The sequence below is a fragment of the Mycosarcoma maydis genome, chromosome 5 (assembly GCF_000328475.2).
Source record: "Mycosarcoma maydis chromosome 5, whole genome shotgun sequence".
NCBI lineage: Eukaryota > Fungi > Basidiomycota > Ustilaginomycetes > Ustilaginales > Mycosarcoma > Mycosarcoma maydis.
In genome coordinates, this window is record NC_026482.1 from 1,288,153 (window position 1) to 1,315,411 (window position 27,259).

Genomic DNA, 27,259 nt, shown 5'->3' on the forward strand with positions numbered 1-27,259 from the left:
TTCGTCCTCTTCATCAACCCTCATCTTACTCGACGTGCAGCTCTTTGCTTGTCGAGCTACACCACGCTTTCTGCTCCCGTCTGCATTCGACGTCTCTTCGGCTTGCTTCAGGCATCGATTCCACATCACGATAGCGTAGCCAAGCTCAGCACGCTTCGCGACAGGCATCTTAATCTGTCTCTCACGCTCGACTGTCGCATTCGCTGCTCAACACCTTGCCCACGACGCCTGCATCGCATCTCACCTCTGCCCTCGACTTGTGCAGCCCCTCTGCATTCCAGATTCCATCTGGTTCCGGTGTTTCAACCGCTTGCACCTCGCAGTCCAGTCACCCGGTAGCCTCTGTCGATCAGCCTGTTTTGCTCGATTCGTCATCCGAGGACGAGGACGTGCGTTTGCGAAGAGAGCGCCTCACATCTGCCGTCGACCTCTTATATGACGCTCCCATCTCTCTGCACACCCGATTGCTTGTGGTCGTATCGTTCTTGATCTGCATCGTCTTGGTCTTCGAGGCGACGCACATCGTAGACTCTCCTCCCAATCCAGCCGTATAGTAACTCGCTAGCACTCAAACTGGTTGCAACAGCAAGCGCTCTCGCACCTTTTGCCCCCCCTCTTTCTTTCTCACTGGCTCGGCCTCTCGCTACTGACCTCGCAACAGGTCCGTCGAGCAAGCAATGGCCAAGTCCAAGCTGCCACGCTCCACGCCAGCAGCACGCGCTGCGGCTGTGCCACCACCTAGGCTGGCCGCCGCTGCACAGCAACAGCATCATCAACAACAACCTCCGTCTACACCACCAGCTCCTGTGCCACCGACCAAGCCCTCTGTGGCCGGCGCATCCACGCCACCACGATCTGCTTCGCCCGTCTCGAATCACGACACAGACAGCGTCGCGCTCTCTTCAGCCAAGAAGAAAAAGAAAAAGTCCAAGTCCAAAGCCAAGGACGCCGATTTCATCGACGATCAAGAGTATGAGCTTCAGCAAGCTGCGGCTCTGGCACAACGTCCTCGTTCGCCAGCGTCGCTTGCTGCCAGGGCACAGGCCCAGGCGCAGCTTTTGGCAGCCGCAAGTGAGCTCTACCGACGCATTGAAGGCGACGCCCAAGGTATTCCGGACGATGATGCTTATTGGACGTCGCTCCCAGCGCATTTGAGGACATTTATTCGCAACGCGCTACCTCTCGGCCAGTTCCCTCCAGCAGCGCAGGCGGCCCTTAACGAGAACGCCAACGATCCAGCCAACCGTCACGCTTCGACACAGGCCATGATTGCTGTTGCCCAGCAATTGGCCCAAGCAGCCCATGCATCTCAACGCCACATTCAGCAGTATCCCCCAGGTACTCACCCCTACCCACCGCTTCCGTTCGATGCCTCCATCTTTGCCGACCTCGCTCTGCATCCCGATCAGCCATTGCCACTCCACCCCCATCCCAACACTGCCAACAATGCGCATCCTACCAACGTCAACGGTGCCTATGGCCAGTACTCTTCCAGCCCCAACCCGCCGCCTACGCAGCCACCAGTCGAACCATTGCCGCCTCCCGTCGTACTCTACGACAACTTTGACGACGAAATCGACAGGTTCGACGACGATGGAGTCGATGATGCGCACTACTACGACGATGCCGAGCTCGACGAAGACGACGAGGTTCTCGAAGCTGACGCGGGCCTCCTGCGTGCTCGCAACCGTGTTTGGATGCAGGAAGGTGCCAATCATGCACTCAGACCTAACGGACTAGCTACGCATCCGGATGGCATGCGTTCGGCGAGCAAGAACAAAAAGAAGAAGAAAAAGAAAAAGGGTGGAGCCGGAGCCGCTGCTGGACACGGCGATGACGAAGCACACGAGATCGAGCTCGAGGTTCCTCCCCCCAAGCCTGTTCCCAATCACCCTCCTCCTTCCACCAACGTCTCTTCGGTAGCGCGAAATTCGAATCCTCCGCCTCCCAGCTCCCGCGCCGCTGGCAAACAGCCCATGACCTTCAATTCGACTGGCAAGACGCCAGCAAGGCCCGCCAACGGCTTGCCACCTTCGTCCAACTCTGGCAAGCGCTCCGTCTCGTCTTCAACCCATGGACATCCACCCGCCGCCAACGCTTCGGCCAACAACGCCAAGATCTGGTCTACTAGCTCGGCAGAGGAGCGCGAGCGCATCAAGGAGTTCTGGCTTGGGCTTTCCATGAAGGACAGGCAAAAGCTTGTTCAAGTCGAAAAGGAGACAGTGCTCAGAAAGATGAAGGAGCAGCAAAAATTCCTTTGCAGTTGCGCTGTTTGTGGTCGCAAGCGCTCCGCCATTGAGGAAGAGCTCGAGGTCCTGTACGACGCCTACTACGACGAGCTCGAAGAGTATGCTAACCATCAGCAGCGATGGGTCAGCAGTGGCGGCACCATTCCACCACCTCCTGGCCCAGGTCCCTTCCCTGGCAGCGTTGCGCTCGATGCTTCTGGCGCAGTAATCGGCGGCGATCCTTTGTCTCGCACCAGGGCAGCCCACGCCGGTCGCGATACAAGGCACACGCACACGCACACACATGCACACACGCACACGCACACGCACACGCACACGCACACGCACACGCATGCCCATCAGCATCCCCACCCTCACCCGCACGGCCGAAAAGCATCCCTGCATCCCGAGTCTTCTGATGGCTATGATGATGACGAGCTTGACGATGATGCAGAGTACGACGACGACGACGACGATGCCGACTACGACGACGAAGATGAGGACGACGACGTTGAGCTCGAAAAGGAGCGTGCTCGCGAAGACTACGATAAGCGCAATCCTGTACCTTCCGCGCGACGACGCGGCACCAATGACTCAAATGACCTCTTTGGGCTCGGTAGTAGCCTCACTGTCAAGGGTGGTATCCTCACTGTTGCTGACGACATGCTCAAGAACGACGGCCGAAAATTCCTCGAAATGATGGAGCAACTCGCCGAGCGCAGGATGCACCGCGAAGAGCTCACCAACGCCGAGCTTGCTGCCAGCGATGACGAGGACGACGTCGACGGACCGGACGATGTTGATGACGAGGATCTCGACGAGGAAGACGAGGACGAAGAGGACGAAATTCTCACCGAAGAGCAGCGCATGGAGGAAGGTCGCAAGATGTTCCAGATCTTTGCCGCGCGCATGTTTGAGCAGCGTGTTCTCGCCGCGTACCGAGAGCGTGTTGCTCAGGAACGACAGCTGCAGCTGCTCCGCGAGCTCGAAGAGGAGGACGACAACGAAAAGGCCCGAGAGGCTCGTCGCATGAAGGAGTCGCAAAAGAAGAAGGACAAGAAAAAGGCGCAGCGCGAGGCGAAGGAGGCAGAGAGGCTCAAAAAGGATCAGGAGCGAGCTGCTGCCGAGGCCGAAGTTCGCGCCCAGCAACAAGCACAGCGCGATGCTGAGCTCAAAAAGCAGGAGGAGATCCGCCTCAAGAAGGAAGCTGAGCGCAAAGCACGCGAGGACGAAAAGGCCAAGAAGGACGAGGAACGTCGCCGACGTCAGGCCGAAGAGCGCGAGCGTCAGTTGGAAGTTGAGCGCAAGCGCCGCGAGAAGGAAGAAAAGATCCGACTGGAGCGCGAGCTTCAAGAAAAGGCTAAACGCGATCGCGAAGAGGCTCAACGCAAGGCAAAGGAAGAACAGCAACGAGTGCAACGCGCAAAAGAGCTCAAGGCCAAGGAAGAGCAGGAACGCAAGGCCGAGGCCGCCCAAAAGGAGAAAGAGGCTCGAGCCCAGGCGCAGCGCGAGGCCAAGCAGGCAGCAGCTGCCGCTTCTCGCGGTGCTTCCGCCGCCCAAGGCGTACCCAGCTCTCCCTCGACAGGTCCCAAGGCTGGCTCCAACAAGGCCGCGAACGCTTCGACTCCTGGAACCCCTGCTCGCGGCGGCAAAAATGGCTCTGTTACTGGTCCTCCCACCGTTGGTCTAGGCCAAGATCAGGTCCAGCCGCGTGGCGTCCATAGTCAACGATCGGCTGCCAGCTCAAAGCATGCACCAGGTACCGGAGGGCCGAATGCAGCCGGTGGACTCGCTGCTGCCGTGGCTGCTTCGTCTGTTGCTCCAGCCGGATCGTCGTCCAACGCTGTAGGCTCAACTTTGCCAGCTCCACCGCAGGGCTTGCCTCCTCGTCCGTCGACCGCCGTCTTGACGCCTGCTGGCTCTTCATCGCAGACCTCTTCGGTCTCAGTTGCCGCCAATGCTGGACTTCCTCGTCCTCCCACCAATCTCGCCGGTGGAGGATCTTCGTCGGCCGTACCGCCATCTCTTGGCTTTGGATCGATTGCACTTAACGCCCAATCCAACGTGCCGATGCCGTCGGCCAAGACTCCCGGCTCCAGCATTTCGCCCAAGCCCGCTCAATCGTTCGTGCAGCCTCAAGAGAAGCAACCTTCTCCCCCAGGATTTGGCGCGGCCCAATCGCCGATGGGAGCTGTGTACGGCCAGCACGCAGGACTCGATAGTCTTCGATCACCTACGCTTTCAAACGGCTTGCAGAACAGCGGCATGTTTGGCAGCAATGGAAGCATGAGCTCCAGCCTGCAGTCGCCAAGTCTGGGCGCTCCCGGCATGGGCGGCATGACGAACAGCCTTGCTTCGCTCAACCTCAACGCAGCTCCGCTGTCTTCGCCAGCTCTCAACGTCGGCAATCCGCTGATCAGCAGCAAAACACCCGGGCTTGGTATGGAATCGAGCACGCCCACCGGCCACAATCTCGGACATATGCATAGTCCCACGCAGACGCCCTTCTCGCCAATGAGCGGAAGCGGTTCCGTGGATCCGATGCGTAGTCGCACAGCTTCGTTTGCCGACTCGGATCCCATGTCTTTTGCTGGCATTCGACCGGGCTCGTCGCTTTCGCAGAGGGTACCTACGTACCGGTCTGGTGCACCCACGCCCATTGGTCCCATCGGACGACCCAAAGCGATGGATGCGATACAGCAACACATGCACGACGAACACACCGGAGCCATCGGCAACGGACGTTCGTCGAGCACTACCAGCGGCTCTGGCGCTACCAGCCCGAGACTTCCGGAGGGCATCCTCGGCAGCTCGGCTCTCGGAGGCGACGACGACATCATTGACCCCAAGCCTCGCCGCGTCAGTCACACGATTCCGATCGGTGGCGGCGCTACTGGAAGCAGCATGGGCAGTGCAGGTTCGTTCTTTGGCGGTGGTATGGGCGGAGGCAGCGCTGTTGGTGGTGGCTTTGGCGTGGGTTCGTCTTCCCCGTGGAGCTCATTTTCAGGCAACAACCCGACTGCGCCGGGTCCCTTGTCTCCGGCTTTCAACGGCGGCGGCGCAGCACCTGGATCGATCGGGTCTGGTCTTGCGACGGGCAATTTTGGTCTGAATCAAAACGCTAGCACACCTGGCGCAGGCTCCAGTGGATCGGGAATGGCGGGCGGCGCTGCGTCGGATCCATGGGCTCGGATGTCGACCAACTCTTGGGATCGCGCTCGCTTTGCGTTTGAGCAGCCTGGCGGCAACGGTGTCGGTGCAGGATCCAACGGTGGAACGCCCTCAGGACTGGGAGGGATAGGTGGTTCGCACCATGCGCATGCGCCTGGAAGCCATATGGGCCATCTGCACCATCAATTGGGGCTGAGCGCTGGGCCGGGCAACGGAAACGGAAGCGGCAGTGGTGGCATGCTAGGCTCGTTCGCGCTGGGTGCACCTGGCAGCGGCACAAGAAACTTGTTTGGCGCACCAGGCAGCAACGCGCTGCATCCAGGCGCTATCGGCTCGGCGCTTTCTCCGACTTTGCCCGGTGCTCGACACGTCAGTGGTAGTCACGAGTGATGCATGCTGGATGTTAGACGGCCAGTTGAACGTTGTTTGTCTCATTCATGATTCTTAACGTTAGTGGGTGTCATGTGTTTGGCTGCTTGGCGTTATTCTTCATTCGCATTCTGAATCACAGAGAACATGGTTTTCCAAGCCTTGGATTTATGGCATGGTGAGCACGCCAAGGATGAGCGAACGTGGAAGTGACGAGTGGGTCTTGGAAGGTGCTGCGTTGAAACGAAGCGTCAAGTCGTGAGAGGGGTTTACACATGGGAGTGAGGCGAACGGCAGGGAAAACGTACGAGTTAGAAGGTCAAAAGCCGAGAGAGGCACGGAGTTGATCTTCCAGGGTAGAGTCTTGGGAGGTTGGGGGCAATGTGTGGTCGGGATCGGGACGCGTTTTGTGGGCGACTGAATCGAGGAACGCCTTGACGGCGTGTTTGGCAGGGTCGTACACTAGGCCGAGTGCGCCGAGTTGGGTGGTACACTTGTCGCATGTGCACGGACCGAAACAGTAGTCTCTGTACAGCAGCAGCTGACGTCTGGCGAGACTGGTGTTTGGATCGATGTAGCTAATCACCAATTCGTCATCTGGGTGGATATCGCAGAGCGCTATAGCGGCTACTTTCATGCTCGAGAGGATCGCGCGCTCGGGAACGTGCCGGATCTCGAGATTCGGCGAGCACGAGTGGTTCAGGAAGGAATGCAGACTATACAGACCACCGAATTTTTCCATGTTGATGTTGGCACGACCCACAAGTTTCATGAATGTGGCCAGGCAAAACAAGTCTTTGATCAGCGGTTTGCGTGTGGAATCGAGGTAGTCAGCCGAGACGTGGAACGGTTCCAAGTTGGCATTGCGCGTCGACGAGTACGGGTCAAGTGCGTTGCAAAGCGCCGTGTGCGCTTCAACTAGGATCGACTCAAACGATGCCTTTTCCGTGGTCCATCCCGGATTGCGAGATCGTCGCTCCAATTCCGACACGGTGGCGAACGACGACAAGCGCGCATAAACAGTTTCAAAGTCTCCATATGTCGCAACCGAATCCTGTGTGTCCGCTTTCTTGTTAGCTTGACCATGATACTGGCGTGTCAGCGTCATAAGTAACCTCGCCAATGAGCGAGCAACACAATGCAGGCTCTGCCATTTCTGACGCTCAATCAGCTCGATCAACGGCTTAGCCGAAGCGTTGATGCCTGTACACAGGAGCGTATGGTGCGTAGCCATAGCGGTCTTGTAGCACGCTGTTGTGCAGAATCGATGTTTGCACTTGGAGCAGTTCTTGATGGCGAGTGCGACGGGCGCTGATGAGATGGGCAGGAAGCACTGTGCACACAGTTGGCCGCTCGCCATCTGATCGAAAGCTTCAGGAGGCGGCGTTGGGATATAAGCATCTTCGGTAAACAGCAGATCGCCCTTGGAGAAGCTGCGCGTAGCAACCAGGCCTTTTCCTTTGACCGGGTCAAAGTATACACCGCGGATGCCAGCTGGGAAGCTGATGGTGGGATCGATGAAAGATTTCGGGATCGACGTGTCTGTCTTTGACTTTTTCTTCTTCTTGCCACCTGGACAAGACGTAGATCGTGATGTGCATCCGTCGTTAGGCTTCGACACTGGCATAAGGCTGTGCTTGCAGAGTATACTGATGAACTTCTTGACCGCGATATCTTGCCAGTCATGCTCGAGCTCGAGTGTCGCCAGCAGACGTCGTACTTCGTCTTCACGCACCACGTCGCTTGTGCTTGTCAAGCCGCTCTCGAGCTTGGCTTTGACCGCTTGGACAATCTGTGTTTCCGAAGGTGCCACCATCGTGATCCGCGTTGATCGTTGATTGTTGATCGTTGATTGTTGATCCTTGATCGCCCCAAACACCGCACTCGGGCTGTGACGTGAATCGTGGAGTCAAGCACCAAGCTGGCAGGAGCATGCAAAGCCGAAAGTCTTCAAGCTCACGAGTCGGCCTCACTTACCGCGTCCAAGTGCATCGACTCTGCAGTCACGAGCTCACCTTGTCAGTCGCGAGTGTTCCGTGTCGTGTGCTTGATTTTTTTTTGGGGGGGGGGGGGGGGTTGGTTTCGTGCGCAACTTCCGACTTCTTGACGACTTTTTTTTTCGGCACGTCTCCGTCATCCGAGTTTTGTTGTCTGTAGCAGCCACAAGTGTAGGCTTGAATCACGGATCCAGGACATCCTCGAAGAGGACTCACCGGCAATACGCGCCGTCTCGTTATCAACAGTCATAGATTCTAGAGTCACAGAAGATACTACTACAAAAGAGGCAAAGCGCAACGATCACAATCGGGGCATATTTTTTGGGCGATGGCACAGCATCGAGCTACATAGCTCTATGTGAACATTTGGGAGATGCTTACCCTCAACGGTGAACGCCGAATGGTTACGAGATGAGCGTCTCAACAGTATAGCCAAGACTGAGAACAGTTGAATCATGTGAGCGCGAGATGTAGTGGCAACGTCAAGGTTTGTAAGGACGATGAGAAGAGCACCGTCGAGAGCTACGAGGAGTCTTGTGCACTTGCCAAGCAATAGCCACGCTTTCACTCGTTGCTTGCCGGCACGGCTGCATCATCATTCTCTTCGGGCTGCTTCTCTTCTGCCGCAGTGTTGGCTTGGTCATTCTTGACATCATCCCTTGGCTGCTCGTCCTCAACGCCATTGCCGTGGCCGTGGCCGTTGCCGTTGCCGTTAGTCGCGCTCTCGCTGTTCTCGCGTCGTTCGTCTCGGTCGGCATCGTCGTTGTCTCTGCGCGAGTTGCCCATCCTTCGGTCTTCAGGATAATCGGCATCTTCACCACGTCGCGGCTCGGGCGAGCGCTCACGCTCACGACGCATAGCTGCGCGCTTACGAGCGCGCTCCTCGGCTGCGCGGTCAGCCTCCTCCTCCTCCTCCTTGCTCAGCTGCGGGCGCTGTGGCGGAGGCGGCACATCGGAGCGCGCACGCTCATCTCGCGAATCACGACCCTCGCGTGCGCCGCGGCCACCGTACGAAGGCGGCGGAGGAGCGCCACGCGAGGGACCATCAAACCTCCAATTGGCCGAGGGAGCGTTCTTTGCAAACTGGATCGTGATTTCGTTTCGGCCAAATCGCATACCGTGCATGTCGTTGAAAGCTGCATCGGCATCGCGCGGGTCCTCGTATTCGATAAACGCGTAAGGCGTAGCAGTGGCGGACTTGAGAGCCGGAATATCGCATCGAATCAGGGGACCCATGCGCTCGAACTCGTATGCCAGATCCTTGGCACGCATGCTGGATGGAAAGCCAGCAACAAACAAAGTGGTAGGAGGAGCTCGATCCCGTCCACCTCGACCACCACGTCCACCGCCTCGGGGTGCTCGATCATCGCGCTCGTCGCGCTCGTATCCGCGTTCGTATCCTCGGCCGGACATATTGGGCCAAGCGTTGTGTTTCGGGGCGAATTGGCTATGTGCTCGGTGTTGTCGGCGGTACCAGCGTCAGTGAAACGGCTGATGAAGCAATGAGAGCTGAAGTTGAGTTGCAGAATCGAGAAACAATTCAACTCGACACAAACGAGTGATGGATGGAGCAGGACAAGGTGTCGGGCAGCCAACGTAACACGTTGACGGCTTGAACGTGGAACGTGGAACACGGAAGCTGGTTGGAGCAAACTCTCACGTCTGTGACTCTCTCGTGTTTGCGAATCTTTACGTTTTGAGAAGATTTCTCCACAGTCGTAAAGGTGCAGCATCCACATTCGTGATTGACGATTATTCGTGATCCACGATTCACGATTCTGTGATTTTCCAGCAGAAAGACTCAGACGTGAATCACGAATCACTCAGCGTTGAGCGGCACTCACGACTATCAGTCACAAGTTGTGAGTCTGAGTTATGTTTTGTCAAAAATCCTTCTAGGCGCAGGATCACAGAGGTCACAGCATATCACGTCCTCTTTTTTGAAATCACGAATCACGAATTTTCGCTGGATGCAATCACGAAACGACGCTTGCCGTGACAGTCACAAGTCACGAGTCACAGAGCGTTCGGCACGATGCACGATGTGTGATCGAGAATCGTGAATCACGAATGCTGAGTGAATCGTCGGTAGCTCTAACAGTCAAAGCAATTTCTTACGTCCTCGTCGCGGGCAACTCACGAGTGTGCGAAAGAAAAGCCACTCTGTGACTCGTGAATCACGAATCTCTCCGCCTCGAGAAGAACGACGAGACGATCAAGATTTCCCTTTTCAACACCACCACAACCTGCTCTTTGCTGACTGTCCTCACACTCAGTTGAAGCTCGTGTTGGTCAAGCTGTCGGATTCCTCTTGTTCGACCTACGCCATCGCATCAATTCCTCGTCTACCAACATCCAAGGTCGCCTCTCATCACACGTCCGAACGCGCCCACTGCTCCGACTCTACAGCCCAACATGGCGGACACCGATGGTACGTGTTTCGACAAAGTCCCTCTCTTTCCCGACGTAATCACAGCTACGCATCTCCTACATTCAACATGATCGCTCCTTACCCACTACATTTCAAGTGTACCATACTGGCGTATCAGAATGGCGTATGCCTGTGCTCATTGCACCACTTCCCGCCAAGCTGATTTGATTGGACACCTTGTGTTGCTCTGCGCCATTTTATCTCGGCTGCTATCACTGTGATCGACCGCTTCGCTTCGCTTCGCCTCGTCTTGTTCAGCCCGGCGCTTTTGCCGATGCACTATCACACTGTGGTACCATGCCTATTGTGATGTCTCGACTAGGCTTGGGAGCTACATCCGTGCTTTGTGCTTGCGGTTCCCCTTAAGGCGGATCGCATCCCGCGCCTCCCCATGCTACCGTGGCACTTGCACGGATACTGTGGTGCGGTCGAATTTCGCTGAAGGTTGATTGCCCCGAAACTGTCTCTTGATCATTCAGCTTGTTCACCAGTGCGACATCTCGGAATGTCACCAGGCGATTCATTCCATTTGCTGCTAGACCATCACTTTTACCATGCTTCTCCCACTTGTCACCTGTCCTGCCACGCCACCTCTGTCAGCCACCGTTGTTCACGACCAGACGACTAACTCGCATCCGCCCGCCCTCTTTGCCGTTCCGACCCAACAGCTCAGCAATGGAACGGCGACGCTGCCCGTGACGCTGCTCGCGAAACCGACAATGCTGCCTGGAACGGCGGCCGCAGCCCCTCGCCGAGAGGCGCTGCTACCCCTCCCCGCCGCGAGCGCGAGCGATCTCGCTCGCCTGTGCGCGCCGGGGACGAGGATCGCGGACGGTACGTATCGCCCTGGAATCGATATCCCGCAAAGATAAAGCCATCCTCACTTACTCTTACCCTCCGACTATGATTCATAAAAATAAAAACAAAACAGCGCTGACCGCGGCAACGGCGACAACAACCCCGGTAACAATCTCCACGTCTCTGGCCTGAGCAACCGCGCTACCGAACGCGAACTTGAAGAGGCGTTTGGCAAGTATGGAGCTGTACGTAGATGTAACTGGTATCCGTGTCGCTCGTACAGGCATCAACGCTCGCAGAACGCTGATCGATACTTGTCTATTTGGTTTGCTCTCGGTGTCATGTCGCGCTGCAACAGATCCAGAAAGCACAGGTAATGTACGATCCTCATAGCCGCGAGCCAAGAGGGTTCGCGTTTGTCACGTTTGAGAAGGCTGAGGATGCCGAGGCTGCCATCACTGCTATGAATGGAGCCGACTTCCTTGGTCGCAAGATCCACGTGGAAAAAGCTCGTCGCGGACGCGCACGTACTCCCACTCCAGGCCGCTACTTTGGGCCGCCCAAGAAGGGTCGTGATGGTCCACCTGGACATTTTGGGGGGGGTGGAGGCGGATACGGTCGTGGCGCTCCGCGTGGCGGGTACGCTGATGACCGATACGGTGGGATGCCTCCTCGTGGGTACGCGCCCGCCTACGCACCGCGCGATCCGTATGATCGATATGGTCCGCCTGCTGGTGGTCGACCTTTCTCTCCTCCTCCGATGCGTGGAGACCCCTACGATCGATACGCGCGCGGTCCACCTCCTCCGCGTGACTATGCGGCACGCGAGCGCGACTATCTTGGTCCACCGCCCCGTGGTGGTCCCGGAATGGACTACGCACCTCGCGACTTTGCTCCTCGTGGCGCTCCTGACTACGCGCCTCCTCGTGGATACCGCGACATGTCGCCTCCGCCTCCTCGTGGCGCAAGGTACGACGATCTCCCGCCTCCCCCGCCGCGTCCAGCAGGGCCCGGCGCAAGGTACGATGCCCCCCCGCGCCCCCGCTACGACGATGCTGGCCCCCCAGTACGTCGCTACTAGCCCGCCTCCAGTCCACTCCCTATCAGCCGTTTCGCCTTGTATCATGCTACACTAACAATTCGTTCGAAATCGTGAATGTCAAGTGCTTCGTGGACATGATCTCGTGTCTGCATCACCGTTGGCTCATCAACTAGTCACAAATTGAGGTTCGTCATCTATGAGATTCAGTGTTTGCAAAACATGCAGATGCAAGGACAAGGACAAGACAGAATGAGACACGACGAATCGGGAGAGCGCATGCTTTTGTGACTGACGACTGGTCTTGAGGTGGTCAGCGAATGCGAATCTGGCCTCGCCATCGCGCAAGTTTGTGCTTCGTTTCATGGATCCATTCGGCGTCATCGTGACCCAATGGCCCAAGCGCCGATTCAATCAGCTCTCTAGCTGCGCCCTCGAAAGCAGCTTGACTCTCGACCCCCGCCGAAGCTTTACCCACTGCACCAGCCAGATCTGTCGACTTGCACACTTTGATCAACGACAATAATGCAAACAACGACGTCCAGAACAACGTCGAATCCAGAGGCTCGGCCAACAACAACCGCAAAACCGATCCAAGACTGCTGTGCAAAGCTCCAACAAGTTGGGGCGTCAGTTGACTGAACTGAACCCGAACGTTTTCGCAAAACGCCACCATGCTTTCGAGTCCCAGCTGAGCACTTTCATTTTCGTCTAGCTTGATGCAAAGCGAGAGTGCCTCGACTGCTTTTGAAAGTAACGAGTTGGTCGAGCCTGCGTTCGAGGCGAGCAGAATCAGACGACTTGAAAATAGGCCAAAGATAGCCGAGGTAAGCTTGCCGAAGCCTTGTCGAAGTCGGGGTATGCTGAGCGGCTCCGGTGTTTGCAACAGTTCAAGAACGTGTTCAAACCCAATCAGACAGACGTCGCTCGTCTTGAACGGTTGAAGTTCCATCGACTGGTTAGAGCCTCCGTCATCGACGCCAGCACGAGCAGAGCCTGACAGCTCCGCTAGAAGCTCAGTCATTAGACACAGGCCTTCGTACGGCACATCGTCATCTAGAGGTGAGCCGGTTTCTGAGGCAAGAAGCAGGTGCGTCTTTTTCTTGCCTCCACCATTCTTGCCCTCGAAGACCTGCAACAGCTCCCATGTAGCTTGATTGATACCCATGACGATGTACGGCTCAGCGCCGAAATCGAGCTCGAGCGACACGCTGAGCGTATGCAACAGTCGTAAAATCGAGACGGCAATCTCAGGTCGCGTGTCATACACTCGACAGAGCTGCGAAAATGCGCCGAAAAACTTTGAGATGAAACCGTAGACAATCTCTGCCGAGTTTGGCTGCATCGAAGACGCCAGACCTTCAAGCATGTCGAGTGACGTCTGAACAGCTGAGATCACGTCGGACCGCTGAGAGATGGAAGCAAAGTCCACTCGCGAAAGGAGAGCGCCGAAGCGAGACTCGATCGAGGCGGTGATCTGTTTAAAGTAAAATTCGGCGGATCGCTCCGTGGGTGCGTCGGTATGCGTGGCGCCAGAGTAGATGCAGCTGACAACGGAAGCGATGAGTGCACCGTGCGTGTTGGCAGGGAGATGATCGAGTCCAGAAACAATTCCAGACACGAGCTGCTCCATCTCGGGAAGCTCAAGGAGGCAGATCATGATGCCACTTGATCGGGTGAATGTTGAAAGAACCTGAGCAAGCTGTAGCAGCACATCAGAATCCGACATCCAGAGCTCAAGATTTTCGCAGAGTCGCTGTAGCAAAAACGTGAGCACCTGTCGACCAGCTTGATCGCCAAAAGCGCGCTGAATCGCAGTGTTAGTGGCAAAGCCTGATCGTTCATCGATCAGTAGGTAGGATGATGTCCATCGGCCCGTGAACCACAATAGCGTTTCCGTCACTTGTGGACTCGTGGCTTCCGCAGATGCAGGTCCGAAGGCGGAGAGATGCTGAAAAAGCTGCATTCCGAGCTGCATGATGAGCGCAACCGCGGGATCCTCCGGTTCTGCGCTGGTCGCGATCTCGCTGGGCACCTCAGGCGTTTCGCCCCGTGCATCATCGGCAAGGACGTGTCCTGCAATTAGGAGGAGCCAGTGGATCTGTTCCCAGGCCTGATCCATCTCGAATTCAGAGAAATTGGCCTGGCGCTGCGATTTGGAAATCAACTTATCGCACAGAGGCTGGGCAAGCTGCTGTAGAGCGCGCAGATTTTCGGCTGCCGAGGTTCGTGCAAGGTTGGCGATGGTGATGAGTTGATCCGAGTAGACATCTCGGTCCTTGGTGGTACCTTCTTGTACTTCGGATACGTCGTCTTCTCCACCAACGAACAAAGCTGCCTCGAGACGACCGTTGACGTACGGAACAAAGACCTGGTCGCGAATGCTGCCGTGCACGGCCTGGGCAAATACTTGAACGTGGGTGTTTGGAGCGTGAGCCGCATCATGCTGTCGCAGCGACGAGGTGAGAGCTTGCCAGCAAGCCAGAAGAACGTTAATAGCGTCTTCGACGAGGACGGCGAGATCGTCTTCTTCGTCGGTATCCTTGGGTCGGTGAAAGGCAAGACCAAAGATGACATTGCCAAGCGAAGACAGTGACGAGGTGAAGGCGAAACAATTCTGAACGCCGTCATCGCCCGATTGCAATGACGCTGCTAGGATTTGTAGCGGTACGACAGAAACGATGATCTGGAAGGCCTGCGCCAAGAAAAGCATCGAGTTGCCCTGAGCAGAGAGAAGTTGGAAGGGAAAACTGCAAGCCTCGTCCACCAGGGACTGCAGCGTGACGCAGAGGTGTTTGCTGCGTGAAATTAGGACAGGAACGTGCTGGGGCTTGTGGGATTGTGGTGTAAAGCTGCACGAAGACAAGATGCATTGTCGAAGACGATGCACGGCGAAAGAAATGTCTCGACTGGCCGCGCTTGATGCTTGAAGTCGAAGACCGAAACGATACGCTGAGCTGAGGAGCGATACCACGTCGTCTGACAGCAACACAGGAATAAAGGTGTCAGGCACATGCTGTGGCCGGAGGAAGCTCTTGCCTTGGGTGGATGCAGACGAAGCGTTTGGCTCGTCATCTTCGTCCACGCCAGTGGCCAGCACTGAGTCCTCGTGTTGTGAGCGTGACTGCTGCTGCCAAGCGCTCGAGGTGAATGGGTCGAAGCGGGTAAAAGTCCAGCCGAGTAGCTTTTCGGTGGCTGACGCAGACTGGAAGAAGAGGGTCTGACGCCACAGAACGGCGCTACCAGGAGCGCCTGCCTCTTCCGAGATGGTGTTGTACAGAAGTTGAAAGACAGCAGTCATCAGACCTGCAAGAACATGATTTTGGATAAGAGACTTGCACTGACGATGTTGGAGCAAATTGAGGCCAACTGCGGAGCCAGGAACGGCATGTTTCACTGTGGATTGAGCAGGTTGTGCTCGATTTCGATCCGAGGAGGAGGAGGAGGAGGAGGTGTCAAAGACGTCGTTGGCGCTGGTGAGGATGAATTCGTCGACGACAGCACGGACGAGACCCAGGCCGGCCACGATTCGTGCTAGCGCAGCAGCCGACTGGGTAGGGTCGGTCGGCCATGGAGACGGAAGTGACAAGAGACTCGCGAGCTGTGTGTTGAGAAGACTGACATGGGACTCGACGACTGCATCGAGAGCTGAATTGGTGCCTAACAGCTGACCCGCATGCTGAGACAGCTCGAGACCAAGGAGACGCTTTTCGACGGCGATGGCAGTCTGATAGGCACGAGAGCGGAGATATTGAGGCCATGAAGCAGCTGCTTCGGAAGATCCAGACGAATGATGGCTGCGGGAGACGCAAAAGTGCAGGAGGAAATCCCGCAGCGACGAGAGTGATGCAATGCCTTGGCTTGGCTGCTGAATTGCCAACGAGGGCAGCACATAGAGCACAGCATTTAACGATTGAAAGAGAACGAGTGGATCGTGGGAATGTTCCAGAGCATAGCTGGCGTAGTCGAGAGCTCCCTCGGAACGTCGAAGTGCAAGAAAGGTTGCCTCGCCTTTGGCTCTGATTTGCGCATCAGGATTGGTGAATTCGGCGGAAGCTTGACTGATCGAAGCAAGCGCCTCTTGCAAGTGCGGGTTGGGAGCAACGAGCGACATGCCGTTGGCGTGCTCTGCTCCAATCACCCGCACCGCGCAGAAGTCGCCAGAGGAAAGGCCAACAGAGCAAGCTACTGAAGCGGAGAAGCCGGTGTGTTCTCGTTCTCCTAAAAGTCACAACGGCTCGAGTTTTGATCAAGTGGTGGTGGATGAAAGCATGTTGAGTGTGACTTTTCAGAATCACGAATCACAATCACGAATCACAAATGACCTTCCTAATTATCCCACAGGCGTAAAGGCGCTCGCGGCATTCAAGCCGGGGCCCTTGACCTGTAAGTCGCGTGAATAAGCCATGGAGCCACGGAGCATCTGGAAACCCAATCCAGTTTAACATTCAACACAAATCATCCACGGCCGTTTTTTCCGTTAGCCGTGATCACAAACTACGAACCACGAACCACGAACCAACCGTGAATCACGAATCGTGAATATTTTTCCACAGCAAAACAAAAACAAAACAACGACAAAAAAGGGCACAAAAGAAAAAGAAAAAGGAGCGAAAAAAGAATTTGTGACTTCTCGTCCAAGAAAATTCGTTAAATCGTGAATCGTGAATCGTGAATAAAGTCACGAGTGAGATGAAGTGAGCAAGTTAAGCGCGAAAGGTTTGTTGCCGCTGTTCAATCTCCCACCATCATCCTTACCATTCCATGGTACATTCCGCTTTCCTTCTTTACCGGACTCACTCGGAATTACATCGATCGTTCTTTCTTTTTCGTCTCGCCTTGCGAATTGGGCTGCGACTTTGCGCTTGAGACCATCAACAGCATCCCATTCCTATAGCAAGATCTCCAAGTCAACCTTCCATCAATTCTCACGAAAAGGTGTTGGTCGCCTTGCACAGTACCGCATTACGAACAAGTCTCTTGAGACAATTCATCTTCTCTTGAGACGCTTTCGATCTACAAGCTCCTCGTTGGGTGAGCATTTGAGCCTTTGAGCTGCTTTCGCCTTTGAGCTCTCCTTCGGCTCCCCATTTCTCGCAAATCCGGACACCGTTTTGTTTCTCGGAACAGTATACGGACTCGAATCTTCGCAAAAGTCTCTTGATCTGAGCCATGAACCGACATCATCCCTACGGTGGTTACGATGAGAGGCCTGGCCGCGGCGCTCGTGGTGGAGGCAACCCTTCCATGCGCGGCCGCCCACCCCATCCTGGCGGCATGAGCCCTCCTCCTTCTTCTGGCTATCCTTCGTACGATCCTGCTGCCTCCACCATGACCGATTCCTCGGCTTCATACGCTCCGCAGGATACGTACGGTGGAGCCAATGAATTTGCTGGCGGCCCAGATCGCCACTATCAGATTCCTATGAGTGGTGCTCCCCAAAGGGGTGGCATGAGCGCACGTGGTGGTCTCCCTGGCTCTCGTCCACCTCCCCCGGGCCAGACCATGAACACTCCTCCTTCCTACGGATATACCCCAGCCTCGTTTGAAAAAGCACCGTACAATGCTTCAGCCCCACCCGCTTCGTACGGCCAGCCACTGCAGCAGCAGACTCCTGCATATCCGCAAGACTACAATGCCGCTGGCCCACCTCCATCTGGTCCTCCATCGGCCAGCTTTGATAGTCAGTCTTACGCTGGAACTCCTTCGTATGGCCAAGGTTTCCGACCCGACGGGGCATCGCAAGCCTCTTACGGCCTTTCTCGTCCTCCCTTTGATGAAGATGGCTTCAGGGGTGGTCGCGGAGGTCGAGGTGGACGAGGCGGTCGTGGTGGCGGACGCGGCGGAAGAGGCGGTGGCTTTGGTGGTGGTGGAGGCGGCAGGGGTTTCGATGACGATGAAAAGCCTTGCCGTACGCTTTTCGTGCGAAGTATCAATTTCGAAACAGACTCCGGATTTGTCAAGCAACAATTTGAACAGTTCGGCCAGATAAAGACCTTCTTTGATATGGTCAACAAACGTGGTATCGCATTCATCACGTACTATGACCTTCGGTCCGCGCGAGACGCCATGCTAGCCATGAAAGGCGCCCTATTTGGCGGCAGACCCATCAACATCCATTACTCATTGCCACGTGAAGAGGACAAAGCGCAGCGCTGTGATCGTGACAAGAACCAGGGAACCCTCTTCACCGTGCTCAAAGGATCCCGCCAAGATCTCAACGACGATGCCGTTCGCGAAGTATTCGCCGAGTTTGGCGATGTCAAGAAGATCCGCGATTACCCCGGACAGAAGAACAGCCGCTTTGTAGAGTACTTTGACAGCCGTGCCTGCCAGCTTGCTCATGACCAACTCAACGCTCGCCCCTACTTGGATGGTCAGTGGGATCTCAAGTTTGCCTGGGACGTGGTCACTGATGAGGACCTCGAGTGGGCTAAAGTTCCGCAGCAAGGCAGTGGCCAAGGATTCCAAGCCGGTCCACCTGCACCTCAGTCTGGCTGGGGCAGGCCTGGACCCCCCGGGGGTCCTGATCTGGTTGCACCGTCCGCCGACTATGTCACGCCTGGTGGAAGCGATTCAAACCTTGGCTACGGACGTCCGCCCGTCCCTGCCACAGGCGCACCTGTGGACAACGGATGGGGCAGACGTGCCGGCTCTGGCCCCGCGTCCACATCCGTCTCAGGGCCAACACCTGCGGCTGCTTCTGGCGCCGATCACGGAGACGCCAACCGTCTCGAACAAGCTCTGAAGGTGCAGCAACTGCTCGCCTCTCTCGGCGCTGCTTCCAAGCCTCCGGCGACGACTGCGACTGCGACCTCGACTCCTCCTCCTCCTTCTGTTGCAAGCCTACCTGCACGTAGCCCGCCTGCGGCGCATACTTCTACAGCAAGTTCATCTGCAGCTTCGGTTCTCCCGCCCAACATTGCTGCCCTGCTGCAGTCGGCCGCTGGCGCACCTAAACCCATGCAGCCACCCAAGCCTCAATCGGCTCCCTCGAATGCTCCGGTTGCAGGGCAGGACAACGGCCAGCAGTCTGTTCAGCAACTTTTGAGCATGCTCAACCAAAACCGACCTCCCCCTCCCTCTTAGCAACATCGTGGTTGCTTCATTGCTTTTGTACTTCCTTTTGTACTCCTCTTGCAGCTATCTCCAAATGGTCGGAATGGCATTTTGTCCGGACTTTCACTGACAGTGGCCGACAGTCTTAACCAAGTCGTGAGTGACGAGTGTGACAGTGAAGTACAGCGATTCACGATTTATGATTTACCTTGTGCCAGCGGCTGAAAATGAGGCGACAAAACATGGCAATTCTTGAAGCGTGTAGAAACGTGATTCGGAGATCCGACCTTGGATGGGACTTCACTATACAGTACATGGCACCGCTAACACCTGGTGCAATCGTGAATGCTGCGTGCTGCATAGTATCGATATTCACGATTTTCGCGTAGATGGGAGCGACACTAGGCGACCTCGTCTCAAGCAACGCTCTCTTAAGCAGAAGTAGAACGATGCATTTGATGTCGAATCTTCGATACGGCCTTCCACAAAAGTTTGCCCACCTCGGATTGGCTCGCGTACTAACAAGGTGTGTTCGACACCAGTCAGTGTGCACACTAGCGAGATACCACGATTAGGGGCGACGTAACACGAGCAGTATACGGACTGAGAACCGAGACTCGGAAGAGCTGCTGTGGTCCATGATCCGCGATGTTACGTGTTGCGAGCGCACGTGGCAAGGCATACTTCTCACAAGCCAGTCCATGCTACATCTTGTAACTGCAGTAGCGCTATCAGGCGGTATGTAGGTGATAAGATTTCGTCGATTTCGCGCAAGGTACAGACCAAGCTGTATGGGCTTTGGGTGCATTCGAAGAGTGATATGAATAGGGCATGGGCTTCATCAACTGGCGACTTTAGTGATGCGCTAGAATTGTTTGGCGCACGAGACCGTGATGAAAGTCCTGTCATATGTGCGCTTGGGCCCAATCAGCATAGCAATGTTGTCCGAGCCAGCGTCTCCAAAGCCCTGCCAGGCGTTCGGATATTTCATCCAGAAACAATTGATCCTGTATCATCACATTCCACACGCGAGAGTGTTAGCATCTTGTTGCTCGGCAGCCTGTATCGATCCTTTCAAGTGGCGACATACCCAACACCGCCACACTCGTAGTAGCCACGGTAATCGTACAACGGAGCTTTGAGGGTGCTGTAGCCATCAAGGTTTCTCGGGCCGGTTGCCGTGTTGTCACCATGGTAGCAGATGACTGCATCTGTGTCGGGGGGAGATGAATCATTCACTTCCTGTACCTTCTGCGCAATGCATTCGCTTCGACTCATCTTTCGTCGCTCTAGCGCCATTGCCTTATGATACAGATTGTGGTTGAAAGATGGGAGAGCTGGATTCTTCAGTACTCTTTGCATGTCATCACGAGCAAGATTAGGCGCGGATTCCAACGCACTGCAGCTGCCGAGCCGACCAGAAGCAAAGTAGAAAGCAACTTGAACAGGAGCATCTTGATGGAATTCGAGTTTCTGTGCGAGTTAGTCGAAGACTACGCCTTTTAAGTTTGGAGAGGTGTGGACAAAAGCTCTTGAAGCGCTCGTCTGTTGACCTTGCAAGTAGAGCGCCAAATGGACCCGCCTGTGGCGCTGGAGGAGGCAAGGAGGCTTTGACAGCAAGTATACTACGGGCTGGCTGGCACAATAGGGGCATAACCACGAATATTTGCAGCAGTCGTGGATCATATTGTGCATGATGTGGGACCTTAGCCTGATGTTGTCAGCGAGGGCAGTCTGTTGTGGGAGCGTATCAATGCGTATGCCGCCAGACAAGCGCTGCGAATGTAGTTCAACCACCAACGCTCTCGGTATCGGAAATGACTGATGCAATGTTGGCGTTTCCAGGGATTCTATCTGCTTCATCGACATCCTGTCACCCAGTCGGACCGCTTCATAATGCACGGTGCCAACTTCATCTGATCATGCACGCAGACGGTGGAGCAACATTGAAAGACCTTGAGAGTTTCATGTAGGGTCCGCGACTAATTGTGGTTTCTGACACAGTGCCCAAATTCAACTACGTTGGTCGATGAGGGCCAACATGGATCCATCTCATGCCGGTGACCAAGCAAGAGGCATCGAGTCGGTAGAGGTTTCATATTGCAGCTCGCGCGTCGGAGAAAGCGGAGAGAGACTCGACTGCTTCAGGATCACATGGCTTCGTTGTCCATGTGTCGGTTGTGCTCTTCGCTTCCTACCTTCTGTCCCACTATCCTTGTAGTTGCTAAGTGAGTCACAGCCTAGTGACTTTGAGGTTTCTCTCACTGAATCTGTGTCCTCCCCTTGTCGCCCACTTTTGCGCTCGTCCAGCCCCTTTACGGCGCACAGGGATTCTCCCCAAGCTCTCGGATCTCTCCGGCGTAACCGCGATCCGATCGGTTCTCAACATCACCGCTATGTGACGCTGAGCTGGGACCGCCTCCCACAGACGCAAGCAACAACTGCTTTTCGTGTGCTTAAAAGTCTGAAACACCTTTGATGTTGCCTGTCAACACAAATTTCAGTAAAAACTCACACTCGCGACTCTATCTCGGATCGGCTGCCTGCTTTGGAAACCGCGATCGACATGAGTCCTCAAAACGCACAGCAGCGCGATAACACATTGGGAGGAACACAGTGAAGTTGGAGCGAGCAACTGTGAGTTGCGATTCGAATGCAGGGCAAGAGAGACCAAGACCTATACCTTACAGGCCACCTCATGCCAGACAACGTAGCTGTAGGTGCACTTGCCGGGAACGTTGTAGGCGATAGTAATGTTATCGGGGCCAGGAGGAGCCGATCCGATCCAAATATTATTCGAGCCAAGGGCAAAGCAATCAGCCCTGTCAAGCACGATTGACCATGATCAACCAGGATCAACCAGACAAAGTATCAGTTACAGCGAAATGGACGTATCGATGAGAAGCGAGGCAGAGGGTACGTACTTAGCTCCCTCACATGTCACTGTAGACAGGTGCTTGTACCAAGGCTCCCATCTTTCCATCGAGCTATCGTTGAGGTCGATTGTGCTGCGACCGATGAAGCAGATCGTCACATAGTAGCTTTCAGCATCGGCGAGCGGCTTTGCGCGTGCTAGGGCTTCGCCCAAGCAGGTTTTCCTGGCGCTCTCGCGACGTTGAACGGCAGGTCCCTGCAAAATCCCGAATCATACGTAAGTAAGTCAGCGCGCAGATTCAAAGAGTCGTGAGTGTCGCCGCTGGCATTGGAATTTGTAACTTACAGCGTGCGCCACACCAAGCAGGATTGAAAGCGAAAGAGCTTGGAGAACTTGCATATTCCAAGCACAAAGTCCACTGCACGACTCGACAGGTTGTGGCGACGTTGTGTGGTTCGTGTTGGAGACGTTGCAGGTACTTATTTCAACTAGCAATCATTGCTAAAACGGCGCCTTGTTTGCACGGTAACGCTCGCCGATTTGCGTCTTTACGTCTTTGCGTCTCTGTGAGGAGCAGAAGTGTGTTCGCCGGACAGAGTGCATGCCTTCGCACGAGCTAGCTCTCAAAGCATAGGTGGGCGACATTTGCTACGCCACCTTCGATCAACTTCATTTCACAGATAGGCAACAATTGTGAAATCTCATAACTAATGGTGGGGCTTCGGCAGCATCGAGCCCGTTGTACCCACACAAACACGCAGGCTTCAGATGAAGGCTGGTCTAGCAACCCTCGTTTTGCATGCACTTGTTAAATAACTAGAGGTGATGCAGTTCTGACGTGAGCCATGTTCCCTCCCTTCTTCGTCGACTGCTTATATTCTCGTTGTGACACTGTCCCTGAACAGGCCATCTTTACATTTTCCACAACTTTATCGAGAAAATAAAGCAGAGAACACGATGAGAGCCGTGCTCTCGCTCAACATGACCAAGCTGCTCGCCTTGTTGCTGGTCATCCTGCCGATACTTGTCGCCGTTCAGGCCAACGGCTCGATCTCGAACGCGTCGCACCATCATCAGCGACGCATGGTGCGACAGCGACACATCGAAGCGCGAAGTGCCATGTCATGGCTTACCAAGATCTCATCCAAGGCTTCGGACTGGATGTTTGGCTCTGTACATGCGCCCAACCTTGATAAAAAAGACCTTCCCAAACCACTTGTAGGTGGTGTGGCTGTGATGCCCAAGATGCCATATCCCTATGCGACGGGTATGATCCCACGCTTGGCGAGCGAGACCCTGAGCGGAAACGGGCTCCCTGGCGGATGGATGTGCATCCACGTTACTCCCCCAGCTGATGTTCCCAAGCAAGCTGATGGAGGAGCAGGTACGCGCTCTGGAGCTCAGCAGTTTGGCGGCCAGCGCGTTGGCGCGGACGGTACCGCTGCTGGCACTGTTGGAGGTACTGCGGCCGGTGCGGCCGGTGCAGCTGGAGGTTTGCCTGGAGGTGTGCCCGGGGGTATGTCTGGTGGGTATGTCGGAGGTGCTGGACCTGGCACCGCTGGTGGCGCTGGTGGCGCTGCAGGCGGTGTTGCAGGTGGAAGCGGAGGAGGTTTTGCCGGAGGTGCTGGCTCTAGTTTCGGATATCCTGGCGGATTCGGTTTCGGTGCTAACACAGGCTATCCAGGCGGTCAGCAAGGTGCTAGCACTGGCAGTGGGCCCTTCGTTGGAGGTGCTGGAGCTGGAGGCATGGGAGGCGGTATGGGGGCTGGTACCGGTAGCAGTGGTATGGGAGCAGGTATGGGGGCTGGTATTGGTAACGGCGGTATGGGAGCAGCAATGGGAGCAGCAATGGGTAATGGTATGGGAAGTGACACTGCTGCAGGCATGGGCGGCGCTTCCTATGGTGTTGCCGGTACTGGCGGCAACAGCGCCATGGCTGGAGGCCAAGGCAGCACCGTCCCTGCTGGCTACATCCGCTACAACGGTCAGCTGATGACCGTCGATCAGTACGAGCAAGCGATTGCTGGTGGAGGCTCCCCAGGAACCGCGGCGAGCCAGCAAACACTCTCACGCCGAGACATGCTCCAGACAGACACATCGACGCTGTTCCTGAACACTTTCATTCACAAACGTCAGGCCTCTACCTCGGCGACCGATGGCGACAGTGATGGCGATGACTCCCAAGCAGCACCTGACGGCGCGGATGCTTCCACGCAACACAAGAAGCCCGCTTCAAACGCAAATGCTCCGAAAGTGCTGATGTGCATCAATGGCGATCCTGCTGTACCAGCTATCAAGTTCAACACCATGACTGGTGTTCGCATCCGCGATGCCTCAACCCAGAAGGACGGAGTGGTGGACATCACCAATCTGCCCAACTACAAGATGCCATGGATGCCCTTCTTGCCCACAGCTGATATGTGGGGCGAGCAGCAAAACCTCATGTTGGACCAGGAGAAGATGATCGAGACTAACATGACCATGGCACCTCCTCCTTCTCGTTAGAGCTCTGCTGTAAAGAATCACGAATTTCTCGCTGTCTCGCTTCCGACCACACTTCATGCTTTTCGATTTTAACCTGACCCGGTTTTCTCCGTTCTCAAACCTAGAAGGCTGCGCTGCAACAGCCTTGCGTTTGTACGACCATGAGGGAATAGCTGCATTTTGCCAGCGTCACTGAGAAGGCGCTGGCCGAAACAATGAATCGAATTGGTCGAGTATGTGCAATGTAGCCAAGGCGAAGCCTGGAAAGCCGTTTGAGAGCCTTGCGCGTTCCAAACACGACCTTTTGAGGTCTAGACTGAAACGTTGGTCTGAGCCGGAGTGGGACGAACCGAACTCATGGAAGTCCAGAGGCGAAAACAAGAGGATGATGACATTCACAGATTAGGCTTCGGGAGGCAGGAGCTGACAGCCGTCAGAAACCGTCATCGCAACAACCCGTTTTGGGCCATAACTCTTCCATTTTCTGATCAATCTTGTTCGAAATTTGATGAGGGGATTCCTCACGCTTGTCCGCGTTCGCTGATGTCGAAAAAAAGGAAAAACAAAAAAGGTCAAAAATTTATGTGCTTCAACCCGGAATCGAACCGGGGGCTCGCCCGATGTAGTGCATCTGTGAAGGGCGTGATTTAACCGTTAATCGATTGAAGCTGATAACATGACCTTGTTGAAGATTGGAGCAAAATGAGCATATATATACCCAAAAGTACGTTTCACTTTTACTTCAAGACGTCTTAGGTTGGCACATTTTCTATTCAGAAACGAGCTGATTGAACCGCCCACGAGGGTCAGCAGAGATGATCTCGTATGATTGGTCATGCACCTAAACAGGCTGACTGCGAGATTCACAGTCATTCACGAGAGGAAGTGGCGACTGAAAATGTTGTGGAGTGATACACATGTATTGTGAAAAAAGGGCGCAACAACGAGTGCGTCGAGCCGACAACGAGAGAAATGTTGATAATCAGGCGATTACATAGTTGTCGGCGCTCAGCACCGATTGCTGCGAGAAAGTGGTGGGCGCGCCTGTATCGGCCAAGACGACGTTTGTCACAGTCACATCGCAGAGCGTCTTTTCGCAGACAAAGTCGACGACAACGGGGAAGAATACATCGACATTGTCGGCGCCTTCTGTGACCGAGAATTCCAAGCTACCAGACTTGTTGCTGCTCGAAATGCTGTCGAGGCTCCATTCAAGGTTGTTGGTCTCATCGTTGACGGTCCAGGAGCCATCGGGGCATTCGACCGAAGGAACCGATCCCGCTGGCAACGGGATGGCGATGATGACGCTACGCAGTTCTCCAAGCTCTTCGTTCTCGAGCTCGTACTCGATATTGACATCGCATCCGCCTTCACCGTTGGGCGAGGGCCAGCAATTGATCGAGAGCGGCAAAGCGGTCTCGTCCTTGGTAACCATACGCCATCGCAAGACACCGAGCGACTGGTTGACGGGGAAAGGCTTCCTCGCGTCTCGTGGCGCGACGATGCGGTCAGAAGACCAGGCAGCCTTATCAATTTGTGGGTTGGTTTTGAACTGAAGATCGCCGGCGGCAAGGACAAGATTGTTGGCCTCTGGTGGTGCGAGCTGAAGACGCACTTTAGCGAGGGACGGGTCGGTAATCTTAAGTAAGAGGTCACCCTTGATCTCGAGCGATTCGAGGCCACCATCACGGTTGCCCGTGATCGAGATTCGCTCCTTGACGACGACATGCACAGGCTCCTGTTGAACAGGTTCGAGCAAGTCGAGAGGGTCGATAGCGGCCACTGACGCTGCTGGGGCAGCACGGACGGCGGAGGATGGAGCAGCGTTGGCAGCAGCAGCGAGCGAAGCGGAGGCAGCGTTGGCAGCCGCGGTGAGCTCTTCATCGGCAGCCGCGGCAGCAGCAGCCAGATCGCCACCCATGGCTCCAAGAAGTTCGGCACCCTTGGACTTCTTGCCCAGCTGCATACCTTTGCCCTTGAATGGTTTAGCGGCAGAGGTCGAGCTGGAAGAGAAGCCGGTCTGGACGGGCGCCTGTGTGGGTGGTGGCTCGAAACGTTGCTGCACACTGGAATATCCACCAGATGAGCCAAACCCGCCCGAGTTGCCGCCCATCTGTCCACGGCGAGCGGCATCTCTGCGCTGCATCTCGAGCTGCTTTGCACGACGTTTGAGCTCCTCCTTGGCCTCCATCTCCTTGTTTCTCTCGATAATCTCTTGGATCTTTTCCTCATGTGACTCCATCTCGAGAATGGACCTGACCTGAGTCAGATTCACATTCTCCCGATAGCCGAGCGATACGATCTCGTCAAAGGCGCCGAGGAGTTCGAAGCTATATCGAAGCACCGAGCTCTCGTCGAGCGACCTGCAGATGTCAGAAGTGACACGGGCAAAGAGGTGAAGCGTGTCGATGTCCTGAAGGATGTTTGAGTTTTTGTTAGTGATGAGAATCATGTAGAGATCCTCGAGCGGCTGATAGACGAAGCGGACGGCGTCGGTCTCGACCGAAGTGTGTTGGGAGCCGGCAGAGATGAGCTTTGGGAAGGATGCAAGTAGGCCTTCGATGCGCGACCTTGGCATGTCACGAAACTGACGGCTAATCACAGGCTTTCCGCCTCGCGTTGAGACTGAAGCGGCGAGGATAACCATACTGTGCCACTACGCTACGCTAGAATGTGGTCTGTTGTGCTGTGGTGTACGAGTTCCTCTTGATTGTAGTGCCAAGAATGCAGAGGTGCGAGACTTGGCGCGTTATGCGAGTTACTGATTAGAACGAGGCTTTGTGCGCCAGTAGTGGGGAGTAAGGTAGG

At 55.5% G+C, this 27,259-nt stretch overlaps 10 protein-coding genes and 1 non-coding gene across 11 annotated transcripts; 4 read left to right on the forward strand and 7 right to left on the reverse strand.

Annotated features, from left to right (window-relative positions):
- Window positions 1–677: 677 nt before the first annotated feature.
- Window positions 678–5,789, forward strand: UMAG_10161 (uncharacterized protein; the record flags this gene model as incomplete). Its single annotated transcript, XM_011390540.1, has 1 exon — window positions 678–5,789. The coding sequence occupies one exon, from the start codon at window positions 678–680 to the stop codon at window positions 5,787–5,789; it is 5,112 nt and encodes a 1,703-aa protein (XP_011388842.1).
- Window positions 5,790–6,087: 298 nt separating this feature from the next.
- Window positions 6,088–7,584, reverse strand: UMAG_02468 (uncharacterized protein; the record flags this gene model as incomplete). The annotated part of the gene is made up of 1 exon (XM_011390448.1): window positions 6,088–7,584. The coding sequence occupies one exon, from the start codon at window positions 7,582–7,584 to the stop codon at window positions 6,088–6,090; it is 1,497 nt and encodes a 498-aa protein (XP_011388750.1).
- A 745-nt stretch (window positions 7,585–8,329) lies between these two features.
- UMAG_02469 (uncharacterized protein) lies at window positions 8,330–9,178 on the reverse strand (the record flags this gene model as incomplete). The annotated part of the gene is made up of 1 exon (XM_011390449.1): window positions 8,330–9,178. One exon carries the CDS (start codon window positions 9,176–9,178, stop codon window positions 8,330–8,332), a length of 849 nt encoding a protein of 282 aa, XP_011388751.1.
- A 1,002-nt stretch (window positions 9,179–10,180) lies between these two features.
- Window positions 10,181–12,075, forward strand: UMAG_10162 (uncharacterized protein; the record flags this gene model as incomplete). The annotated part of the gene is made up of 4 exons (XM_011390541.1): window positions 10,181–10,196; window positions 10,865–11,030; window positions 11,128–11,239; window positions 11,353–12,075. The coding sequence occupies 4 exons, from the start codon at window positions 10,181–10,183 to the stop codon at window positions 12,073–12,075; spliced, it is 1,017 nt and encodes a 338-aa protein (XP_011388843.1).
- Window positions 12,076–12,346: 271 nt separating this feature from the next.
- UMAG_02471 (uncharacterized protein) lies at window positions 12,347–16,147 on the reverse strand (the record flags this gene model as incomplete). Its single annotated transcript, XM_011390450.1, has 1 exon — window positions 12,347–16,147. One exon carries the CDS (start codon window positions 16,145–16,147, stop codon window positions 12,347–12,349), a length of 3,801 nt encoding a protein of 1,266 aa, XP_011388752.1.
- A 1,058-nt stretch (window positions 16,148–17,205) lies between these two features.
- On the forward strand, window positions 17,206–19,122 carry UMAG_02472 (uncharacterized protein; the record flags this gene model as incomplete). The annotated part of the gene is made up of 1 exon (XM_011390451.1): window positions 17,206–19,122. The coding sequence occupies one exon, from the start codon at window positions 17,206–17,208 to the stop codon at window positions 19,120–19,122; it is 1,917 nt and encodes a 638-aa protein (XP_011388753.1).
- An 835-nt stretch (window positions 19,123–19,957) lies between these two features.
- UMAG_02473 (uncharacterized protein) lies at window positions 19,958–20,546 on the reverse strand (the record flags this gene model as incomplete). Its single annotated transcript, XM_011390452.1, has 3 exons — window positions 19,958–20,099; window positions 20,183–20,394; window positions 20,493–20,546. The coding sequence occupies 3 exons, from the start codon at window positions 20,544–20,546 to the stop codon at window positions 19,958–19,960; spliced, it is 408 nt and encodes a 135-aa protein (XP_011388754.1).
- A 696-nt stretch (window positions 20,547–21,242) lies between these two features.
- Window positions 21,243–22,366, reverse strand: UMAG_02474 (uncharacterized protein; the record flags this gene model as incomplete). The annotated part of the gene is made up of 6 exons (XM_011390453.1): window positions 21,243–21,301; window positions 21,419–21,533; window positions 21,608–21,727; window positions 21,776–21,914; window positions 22,017–22,222; window positions 22,313–22,366. The coding sequence occupies 6 exons, from the start codon at window positions 22,364–22,366 to the stop codon at window positions 21,243–21,245; spliced, it is 693 nt and encodes a 230-aa protein (XP_011388755.1).
- A 558-nt stretch (window positions 22,367–22,924) lies between these two features.
- UMAG_02475 (uncharacterized protein) lies at window positions 22,925–24,472 on the forward strand (the record flags this gene model as incomplete). The annotated part of the gene is made up of 1 exon (XM_011390454.1): window positions 22,925–24,472. The coding sequence occupies one exon, from the start codon at window positions 22,925–22,927 to the stop codon at window positions 24,470–24,472; it is 1,548 nt and encodes a 515-aa protein (XP_011388756.1).
- A 564-nt stretch (window positions 24,473–25,036) lies between these two features.
- Window positions 25,037–25,120, reverse strand: UMAG_16043. The gene is given in 2 exon segments: window positions 25,037–25,071; window positions 25,084–25,120. It is a non-coding gene; the product is annotated as a tRNA-Val (tRNA).
- Window positions 25,121–25,433: 313 nt separating this feature from the next.
- Window positions 25,434–27,098, reverse strand: UMAG_02476 (coatomer subunit delta; the record flags this gene model as incomplete). The annotated part of the gene is made up of 1 exon (XM_011390455.1): window positions 25,434–27,098. The coding sequence occupies one exon, from the start codon at window positions 27,096–27,098 to the stop codon at window positions 25,434–25,436; it is 1,665 nt and encodes a 554-aa protein (XP_011388757.1).
- Window positions 27,099–27,259: the final 161 nt, after the last annotated feature.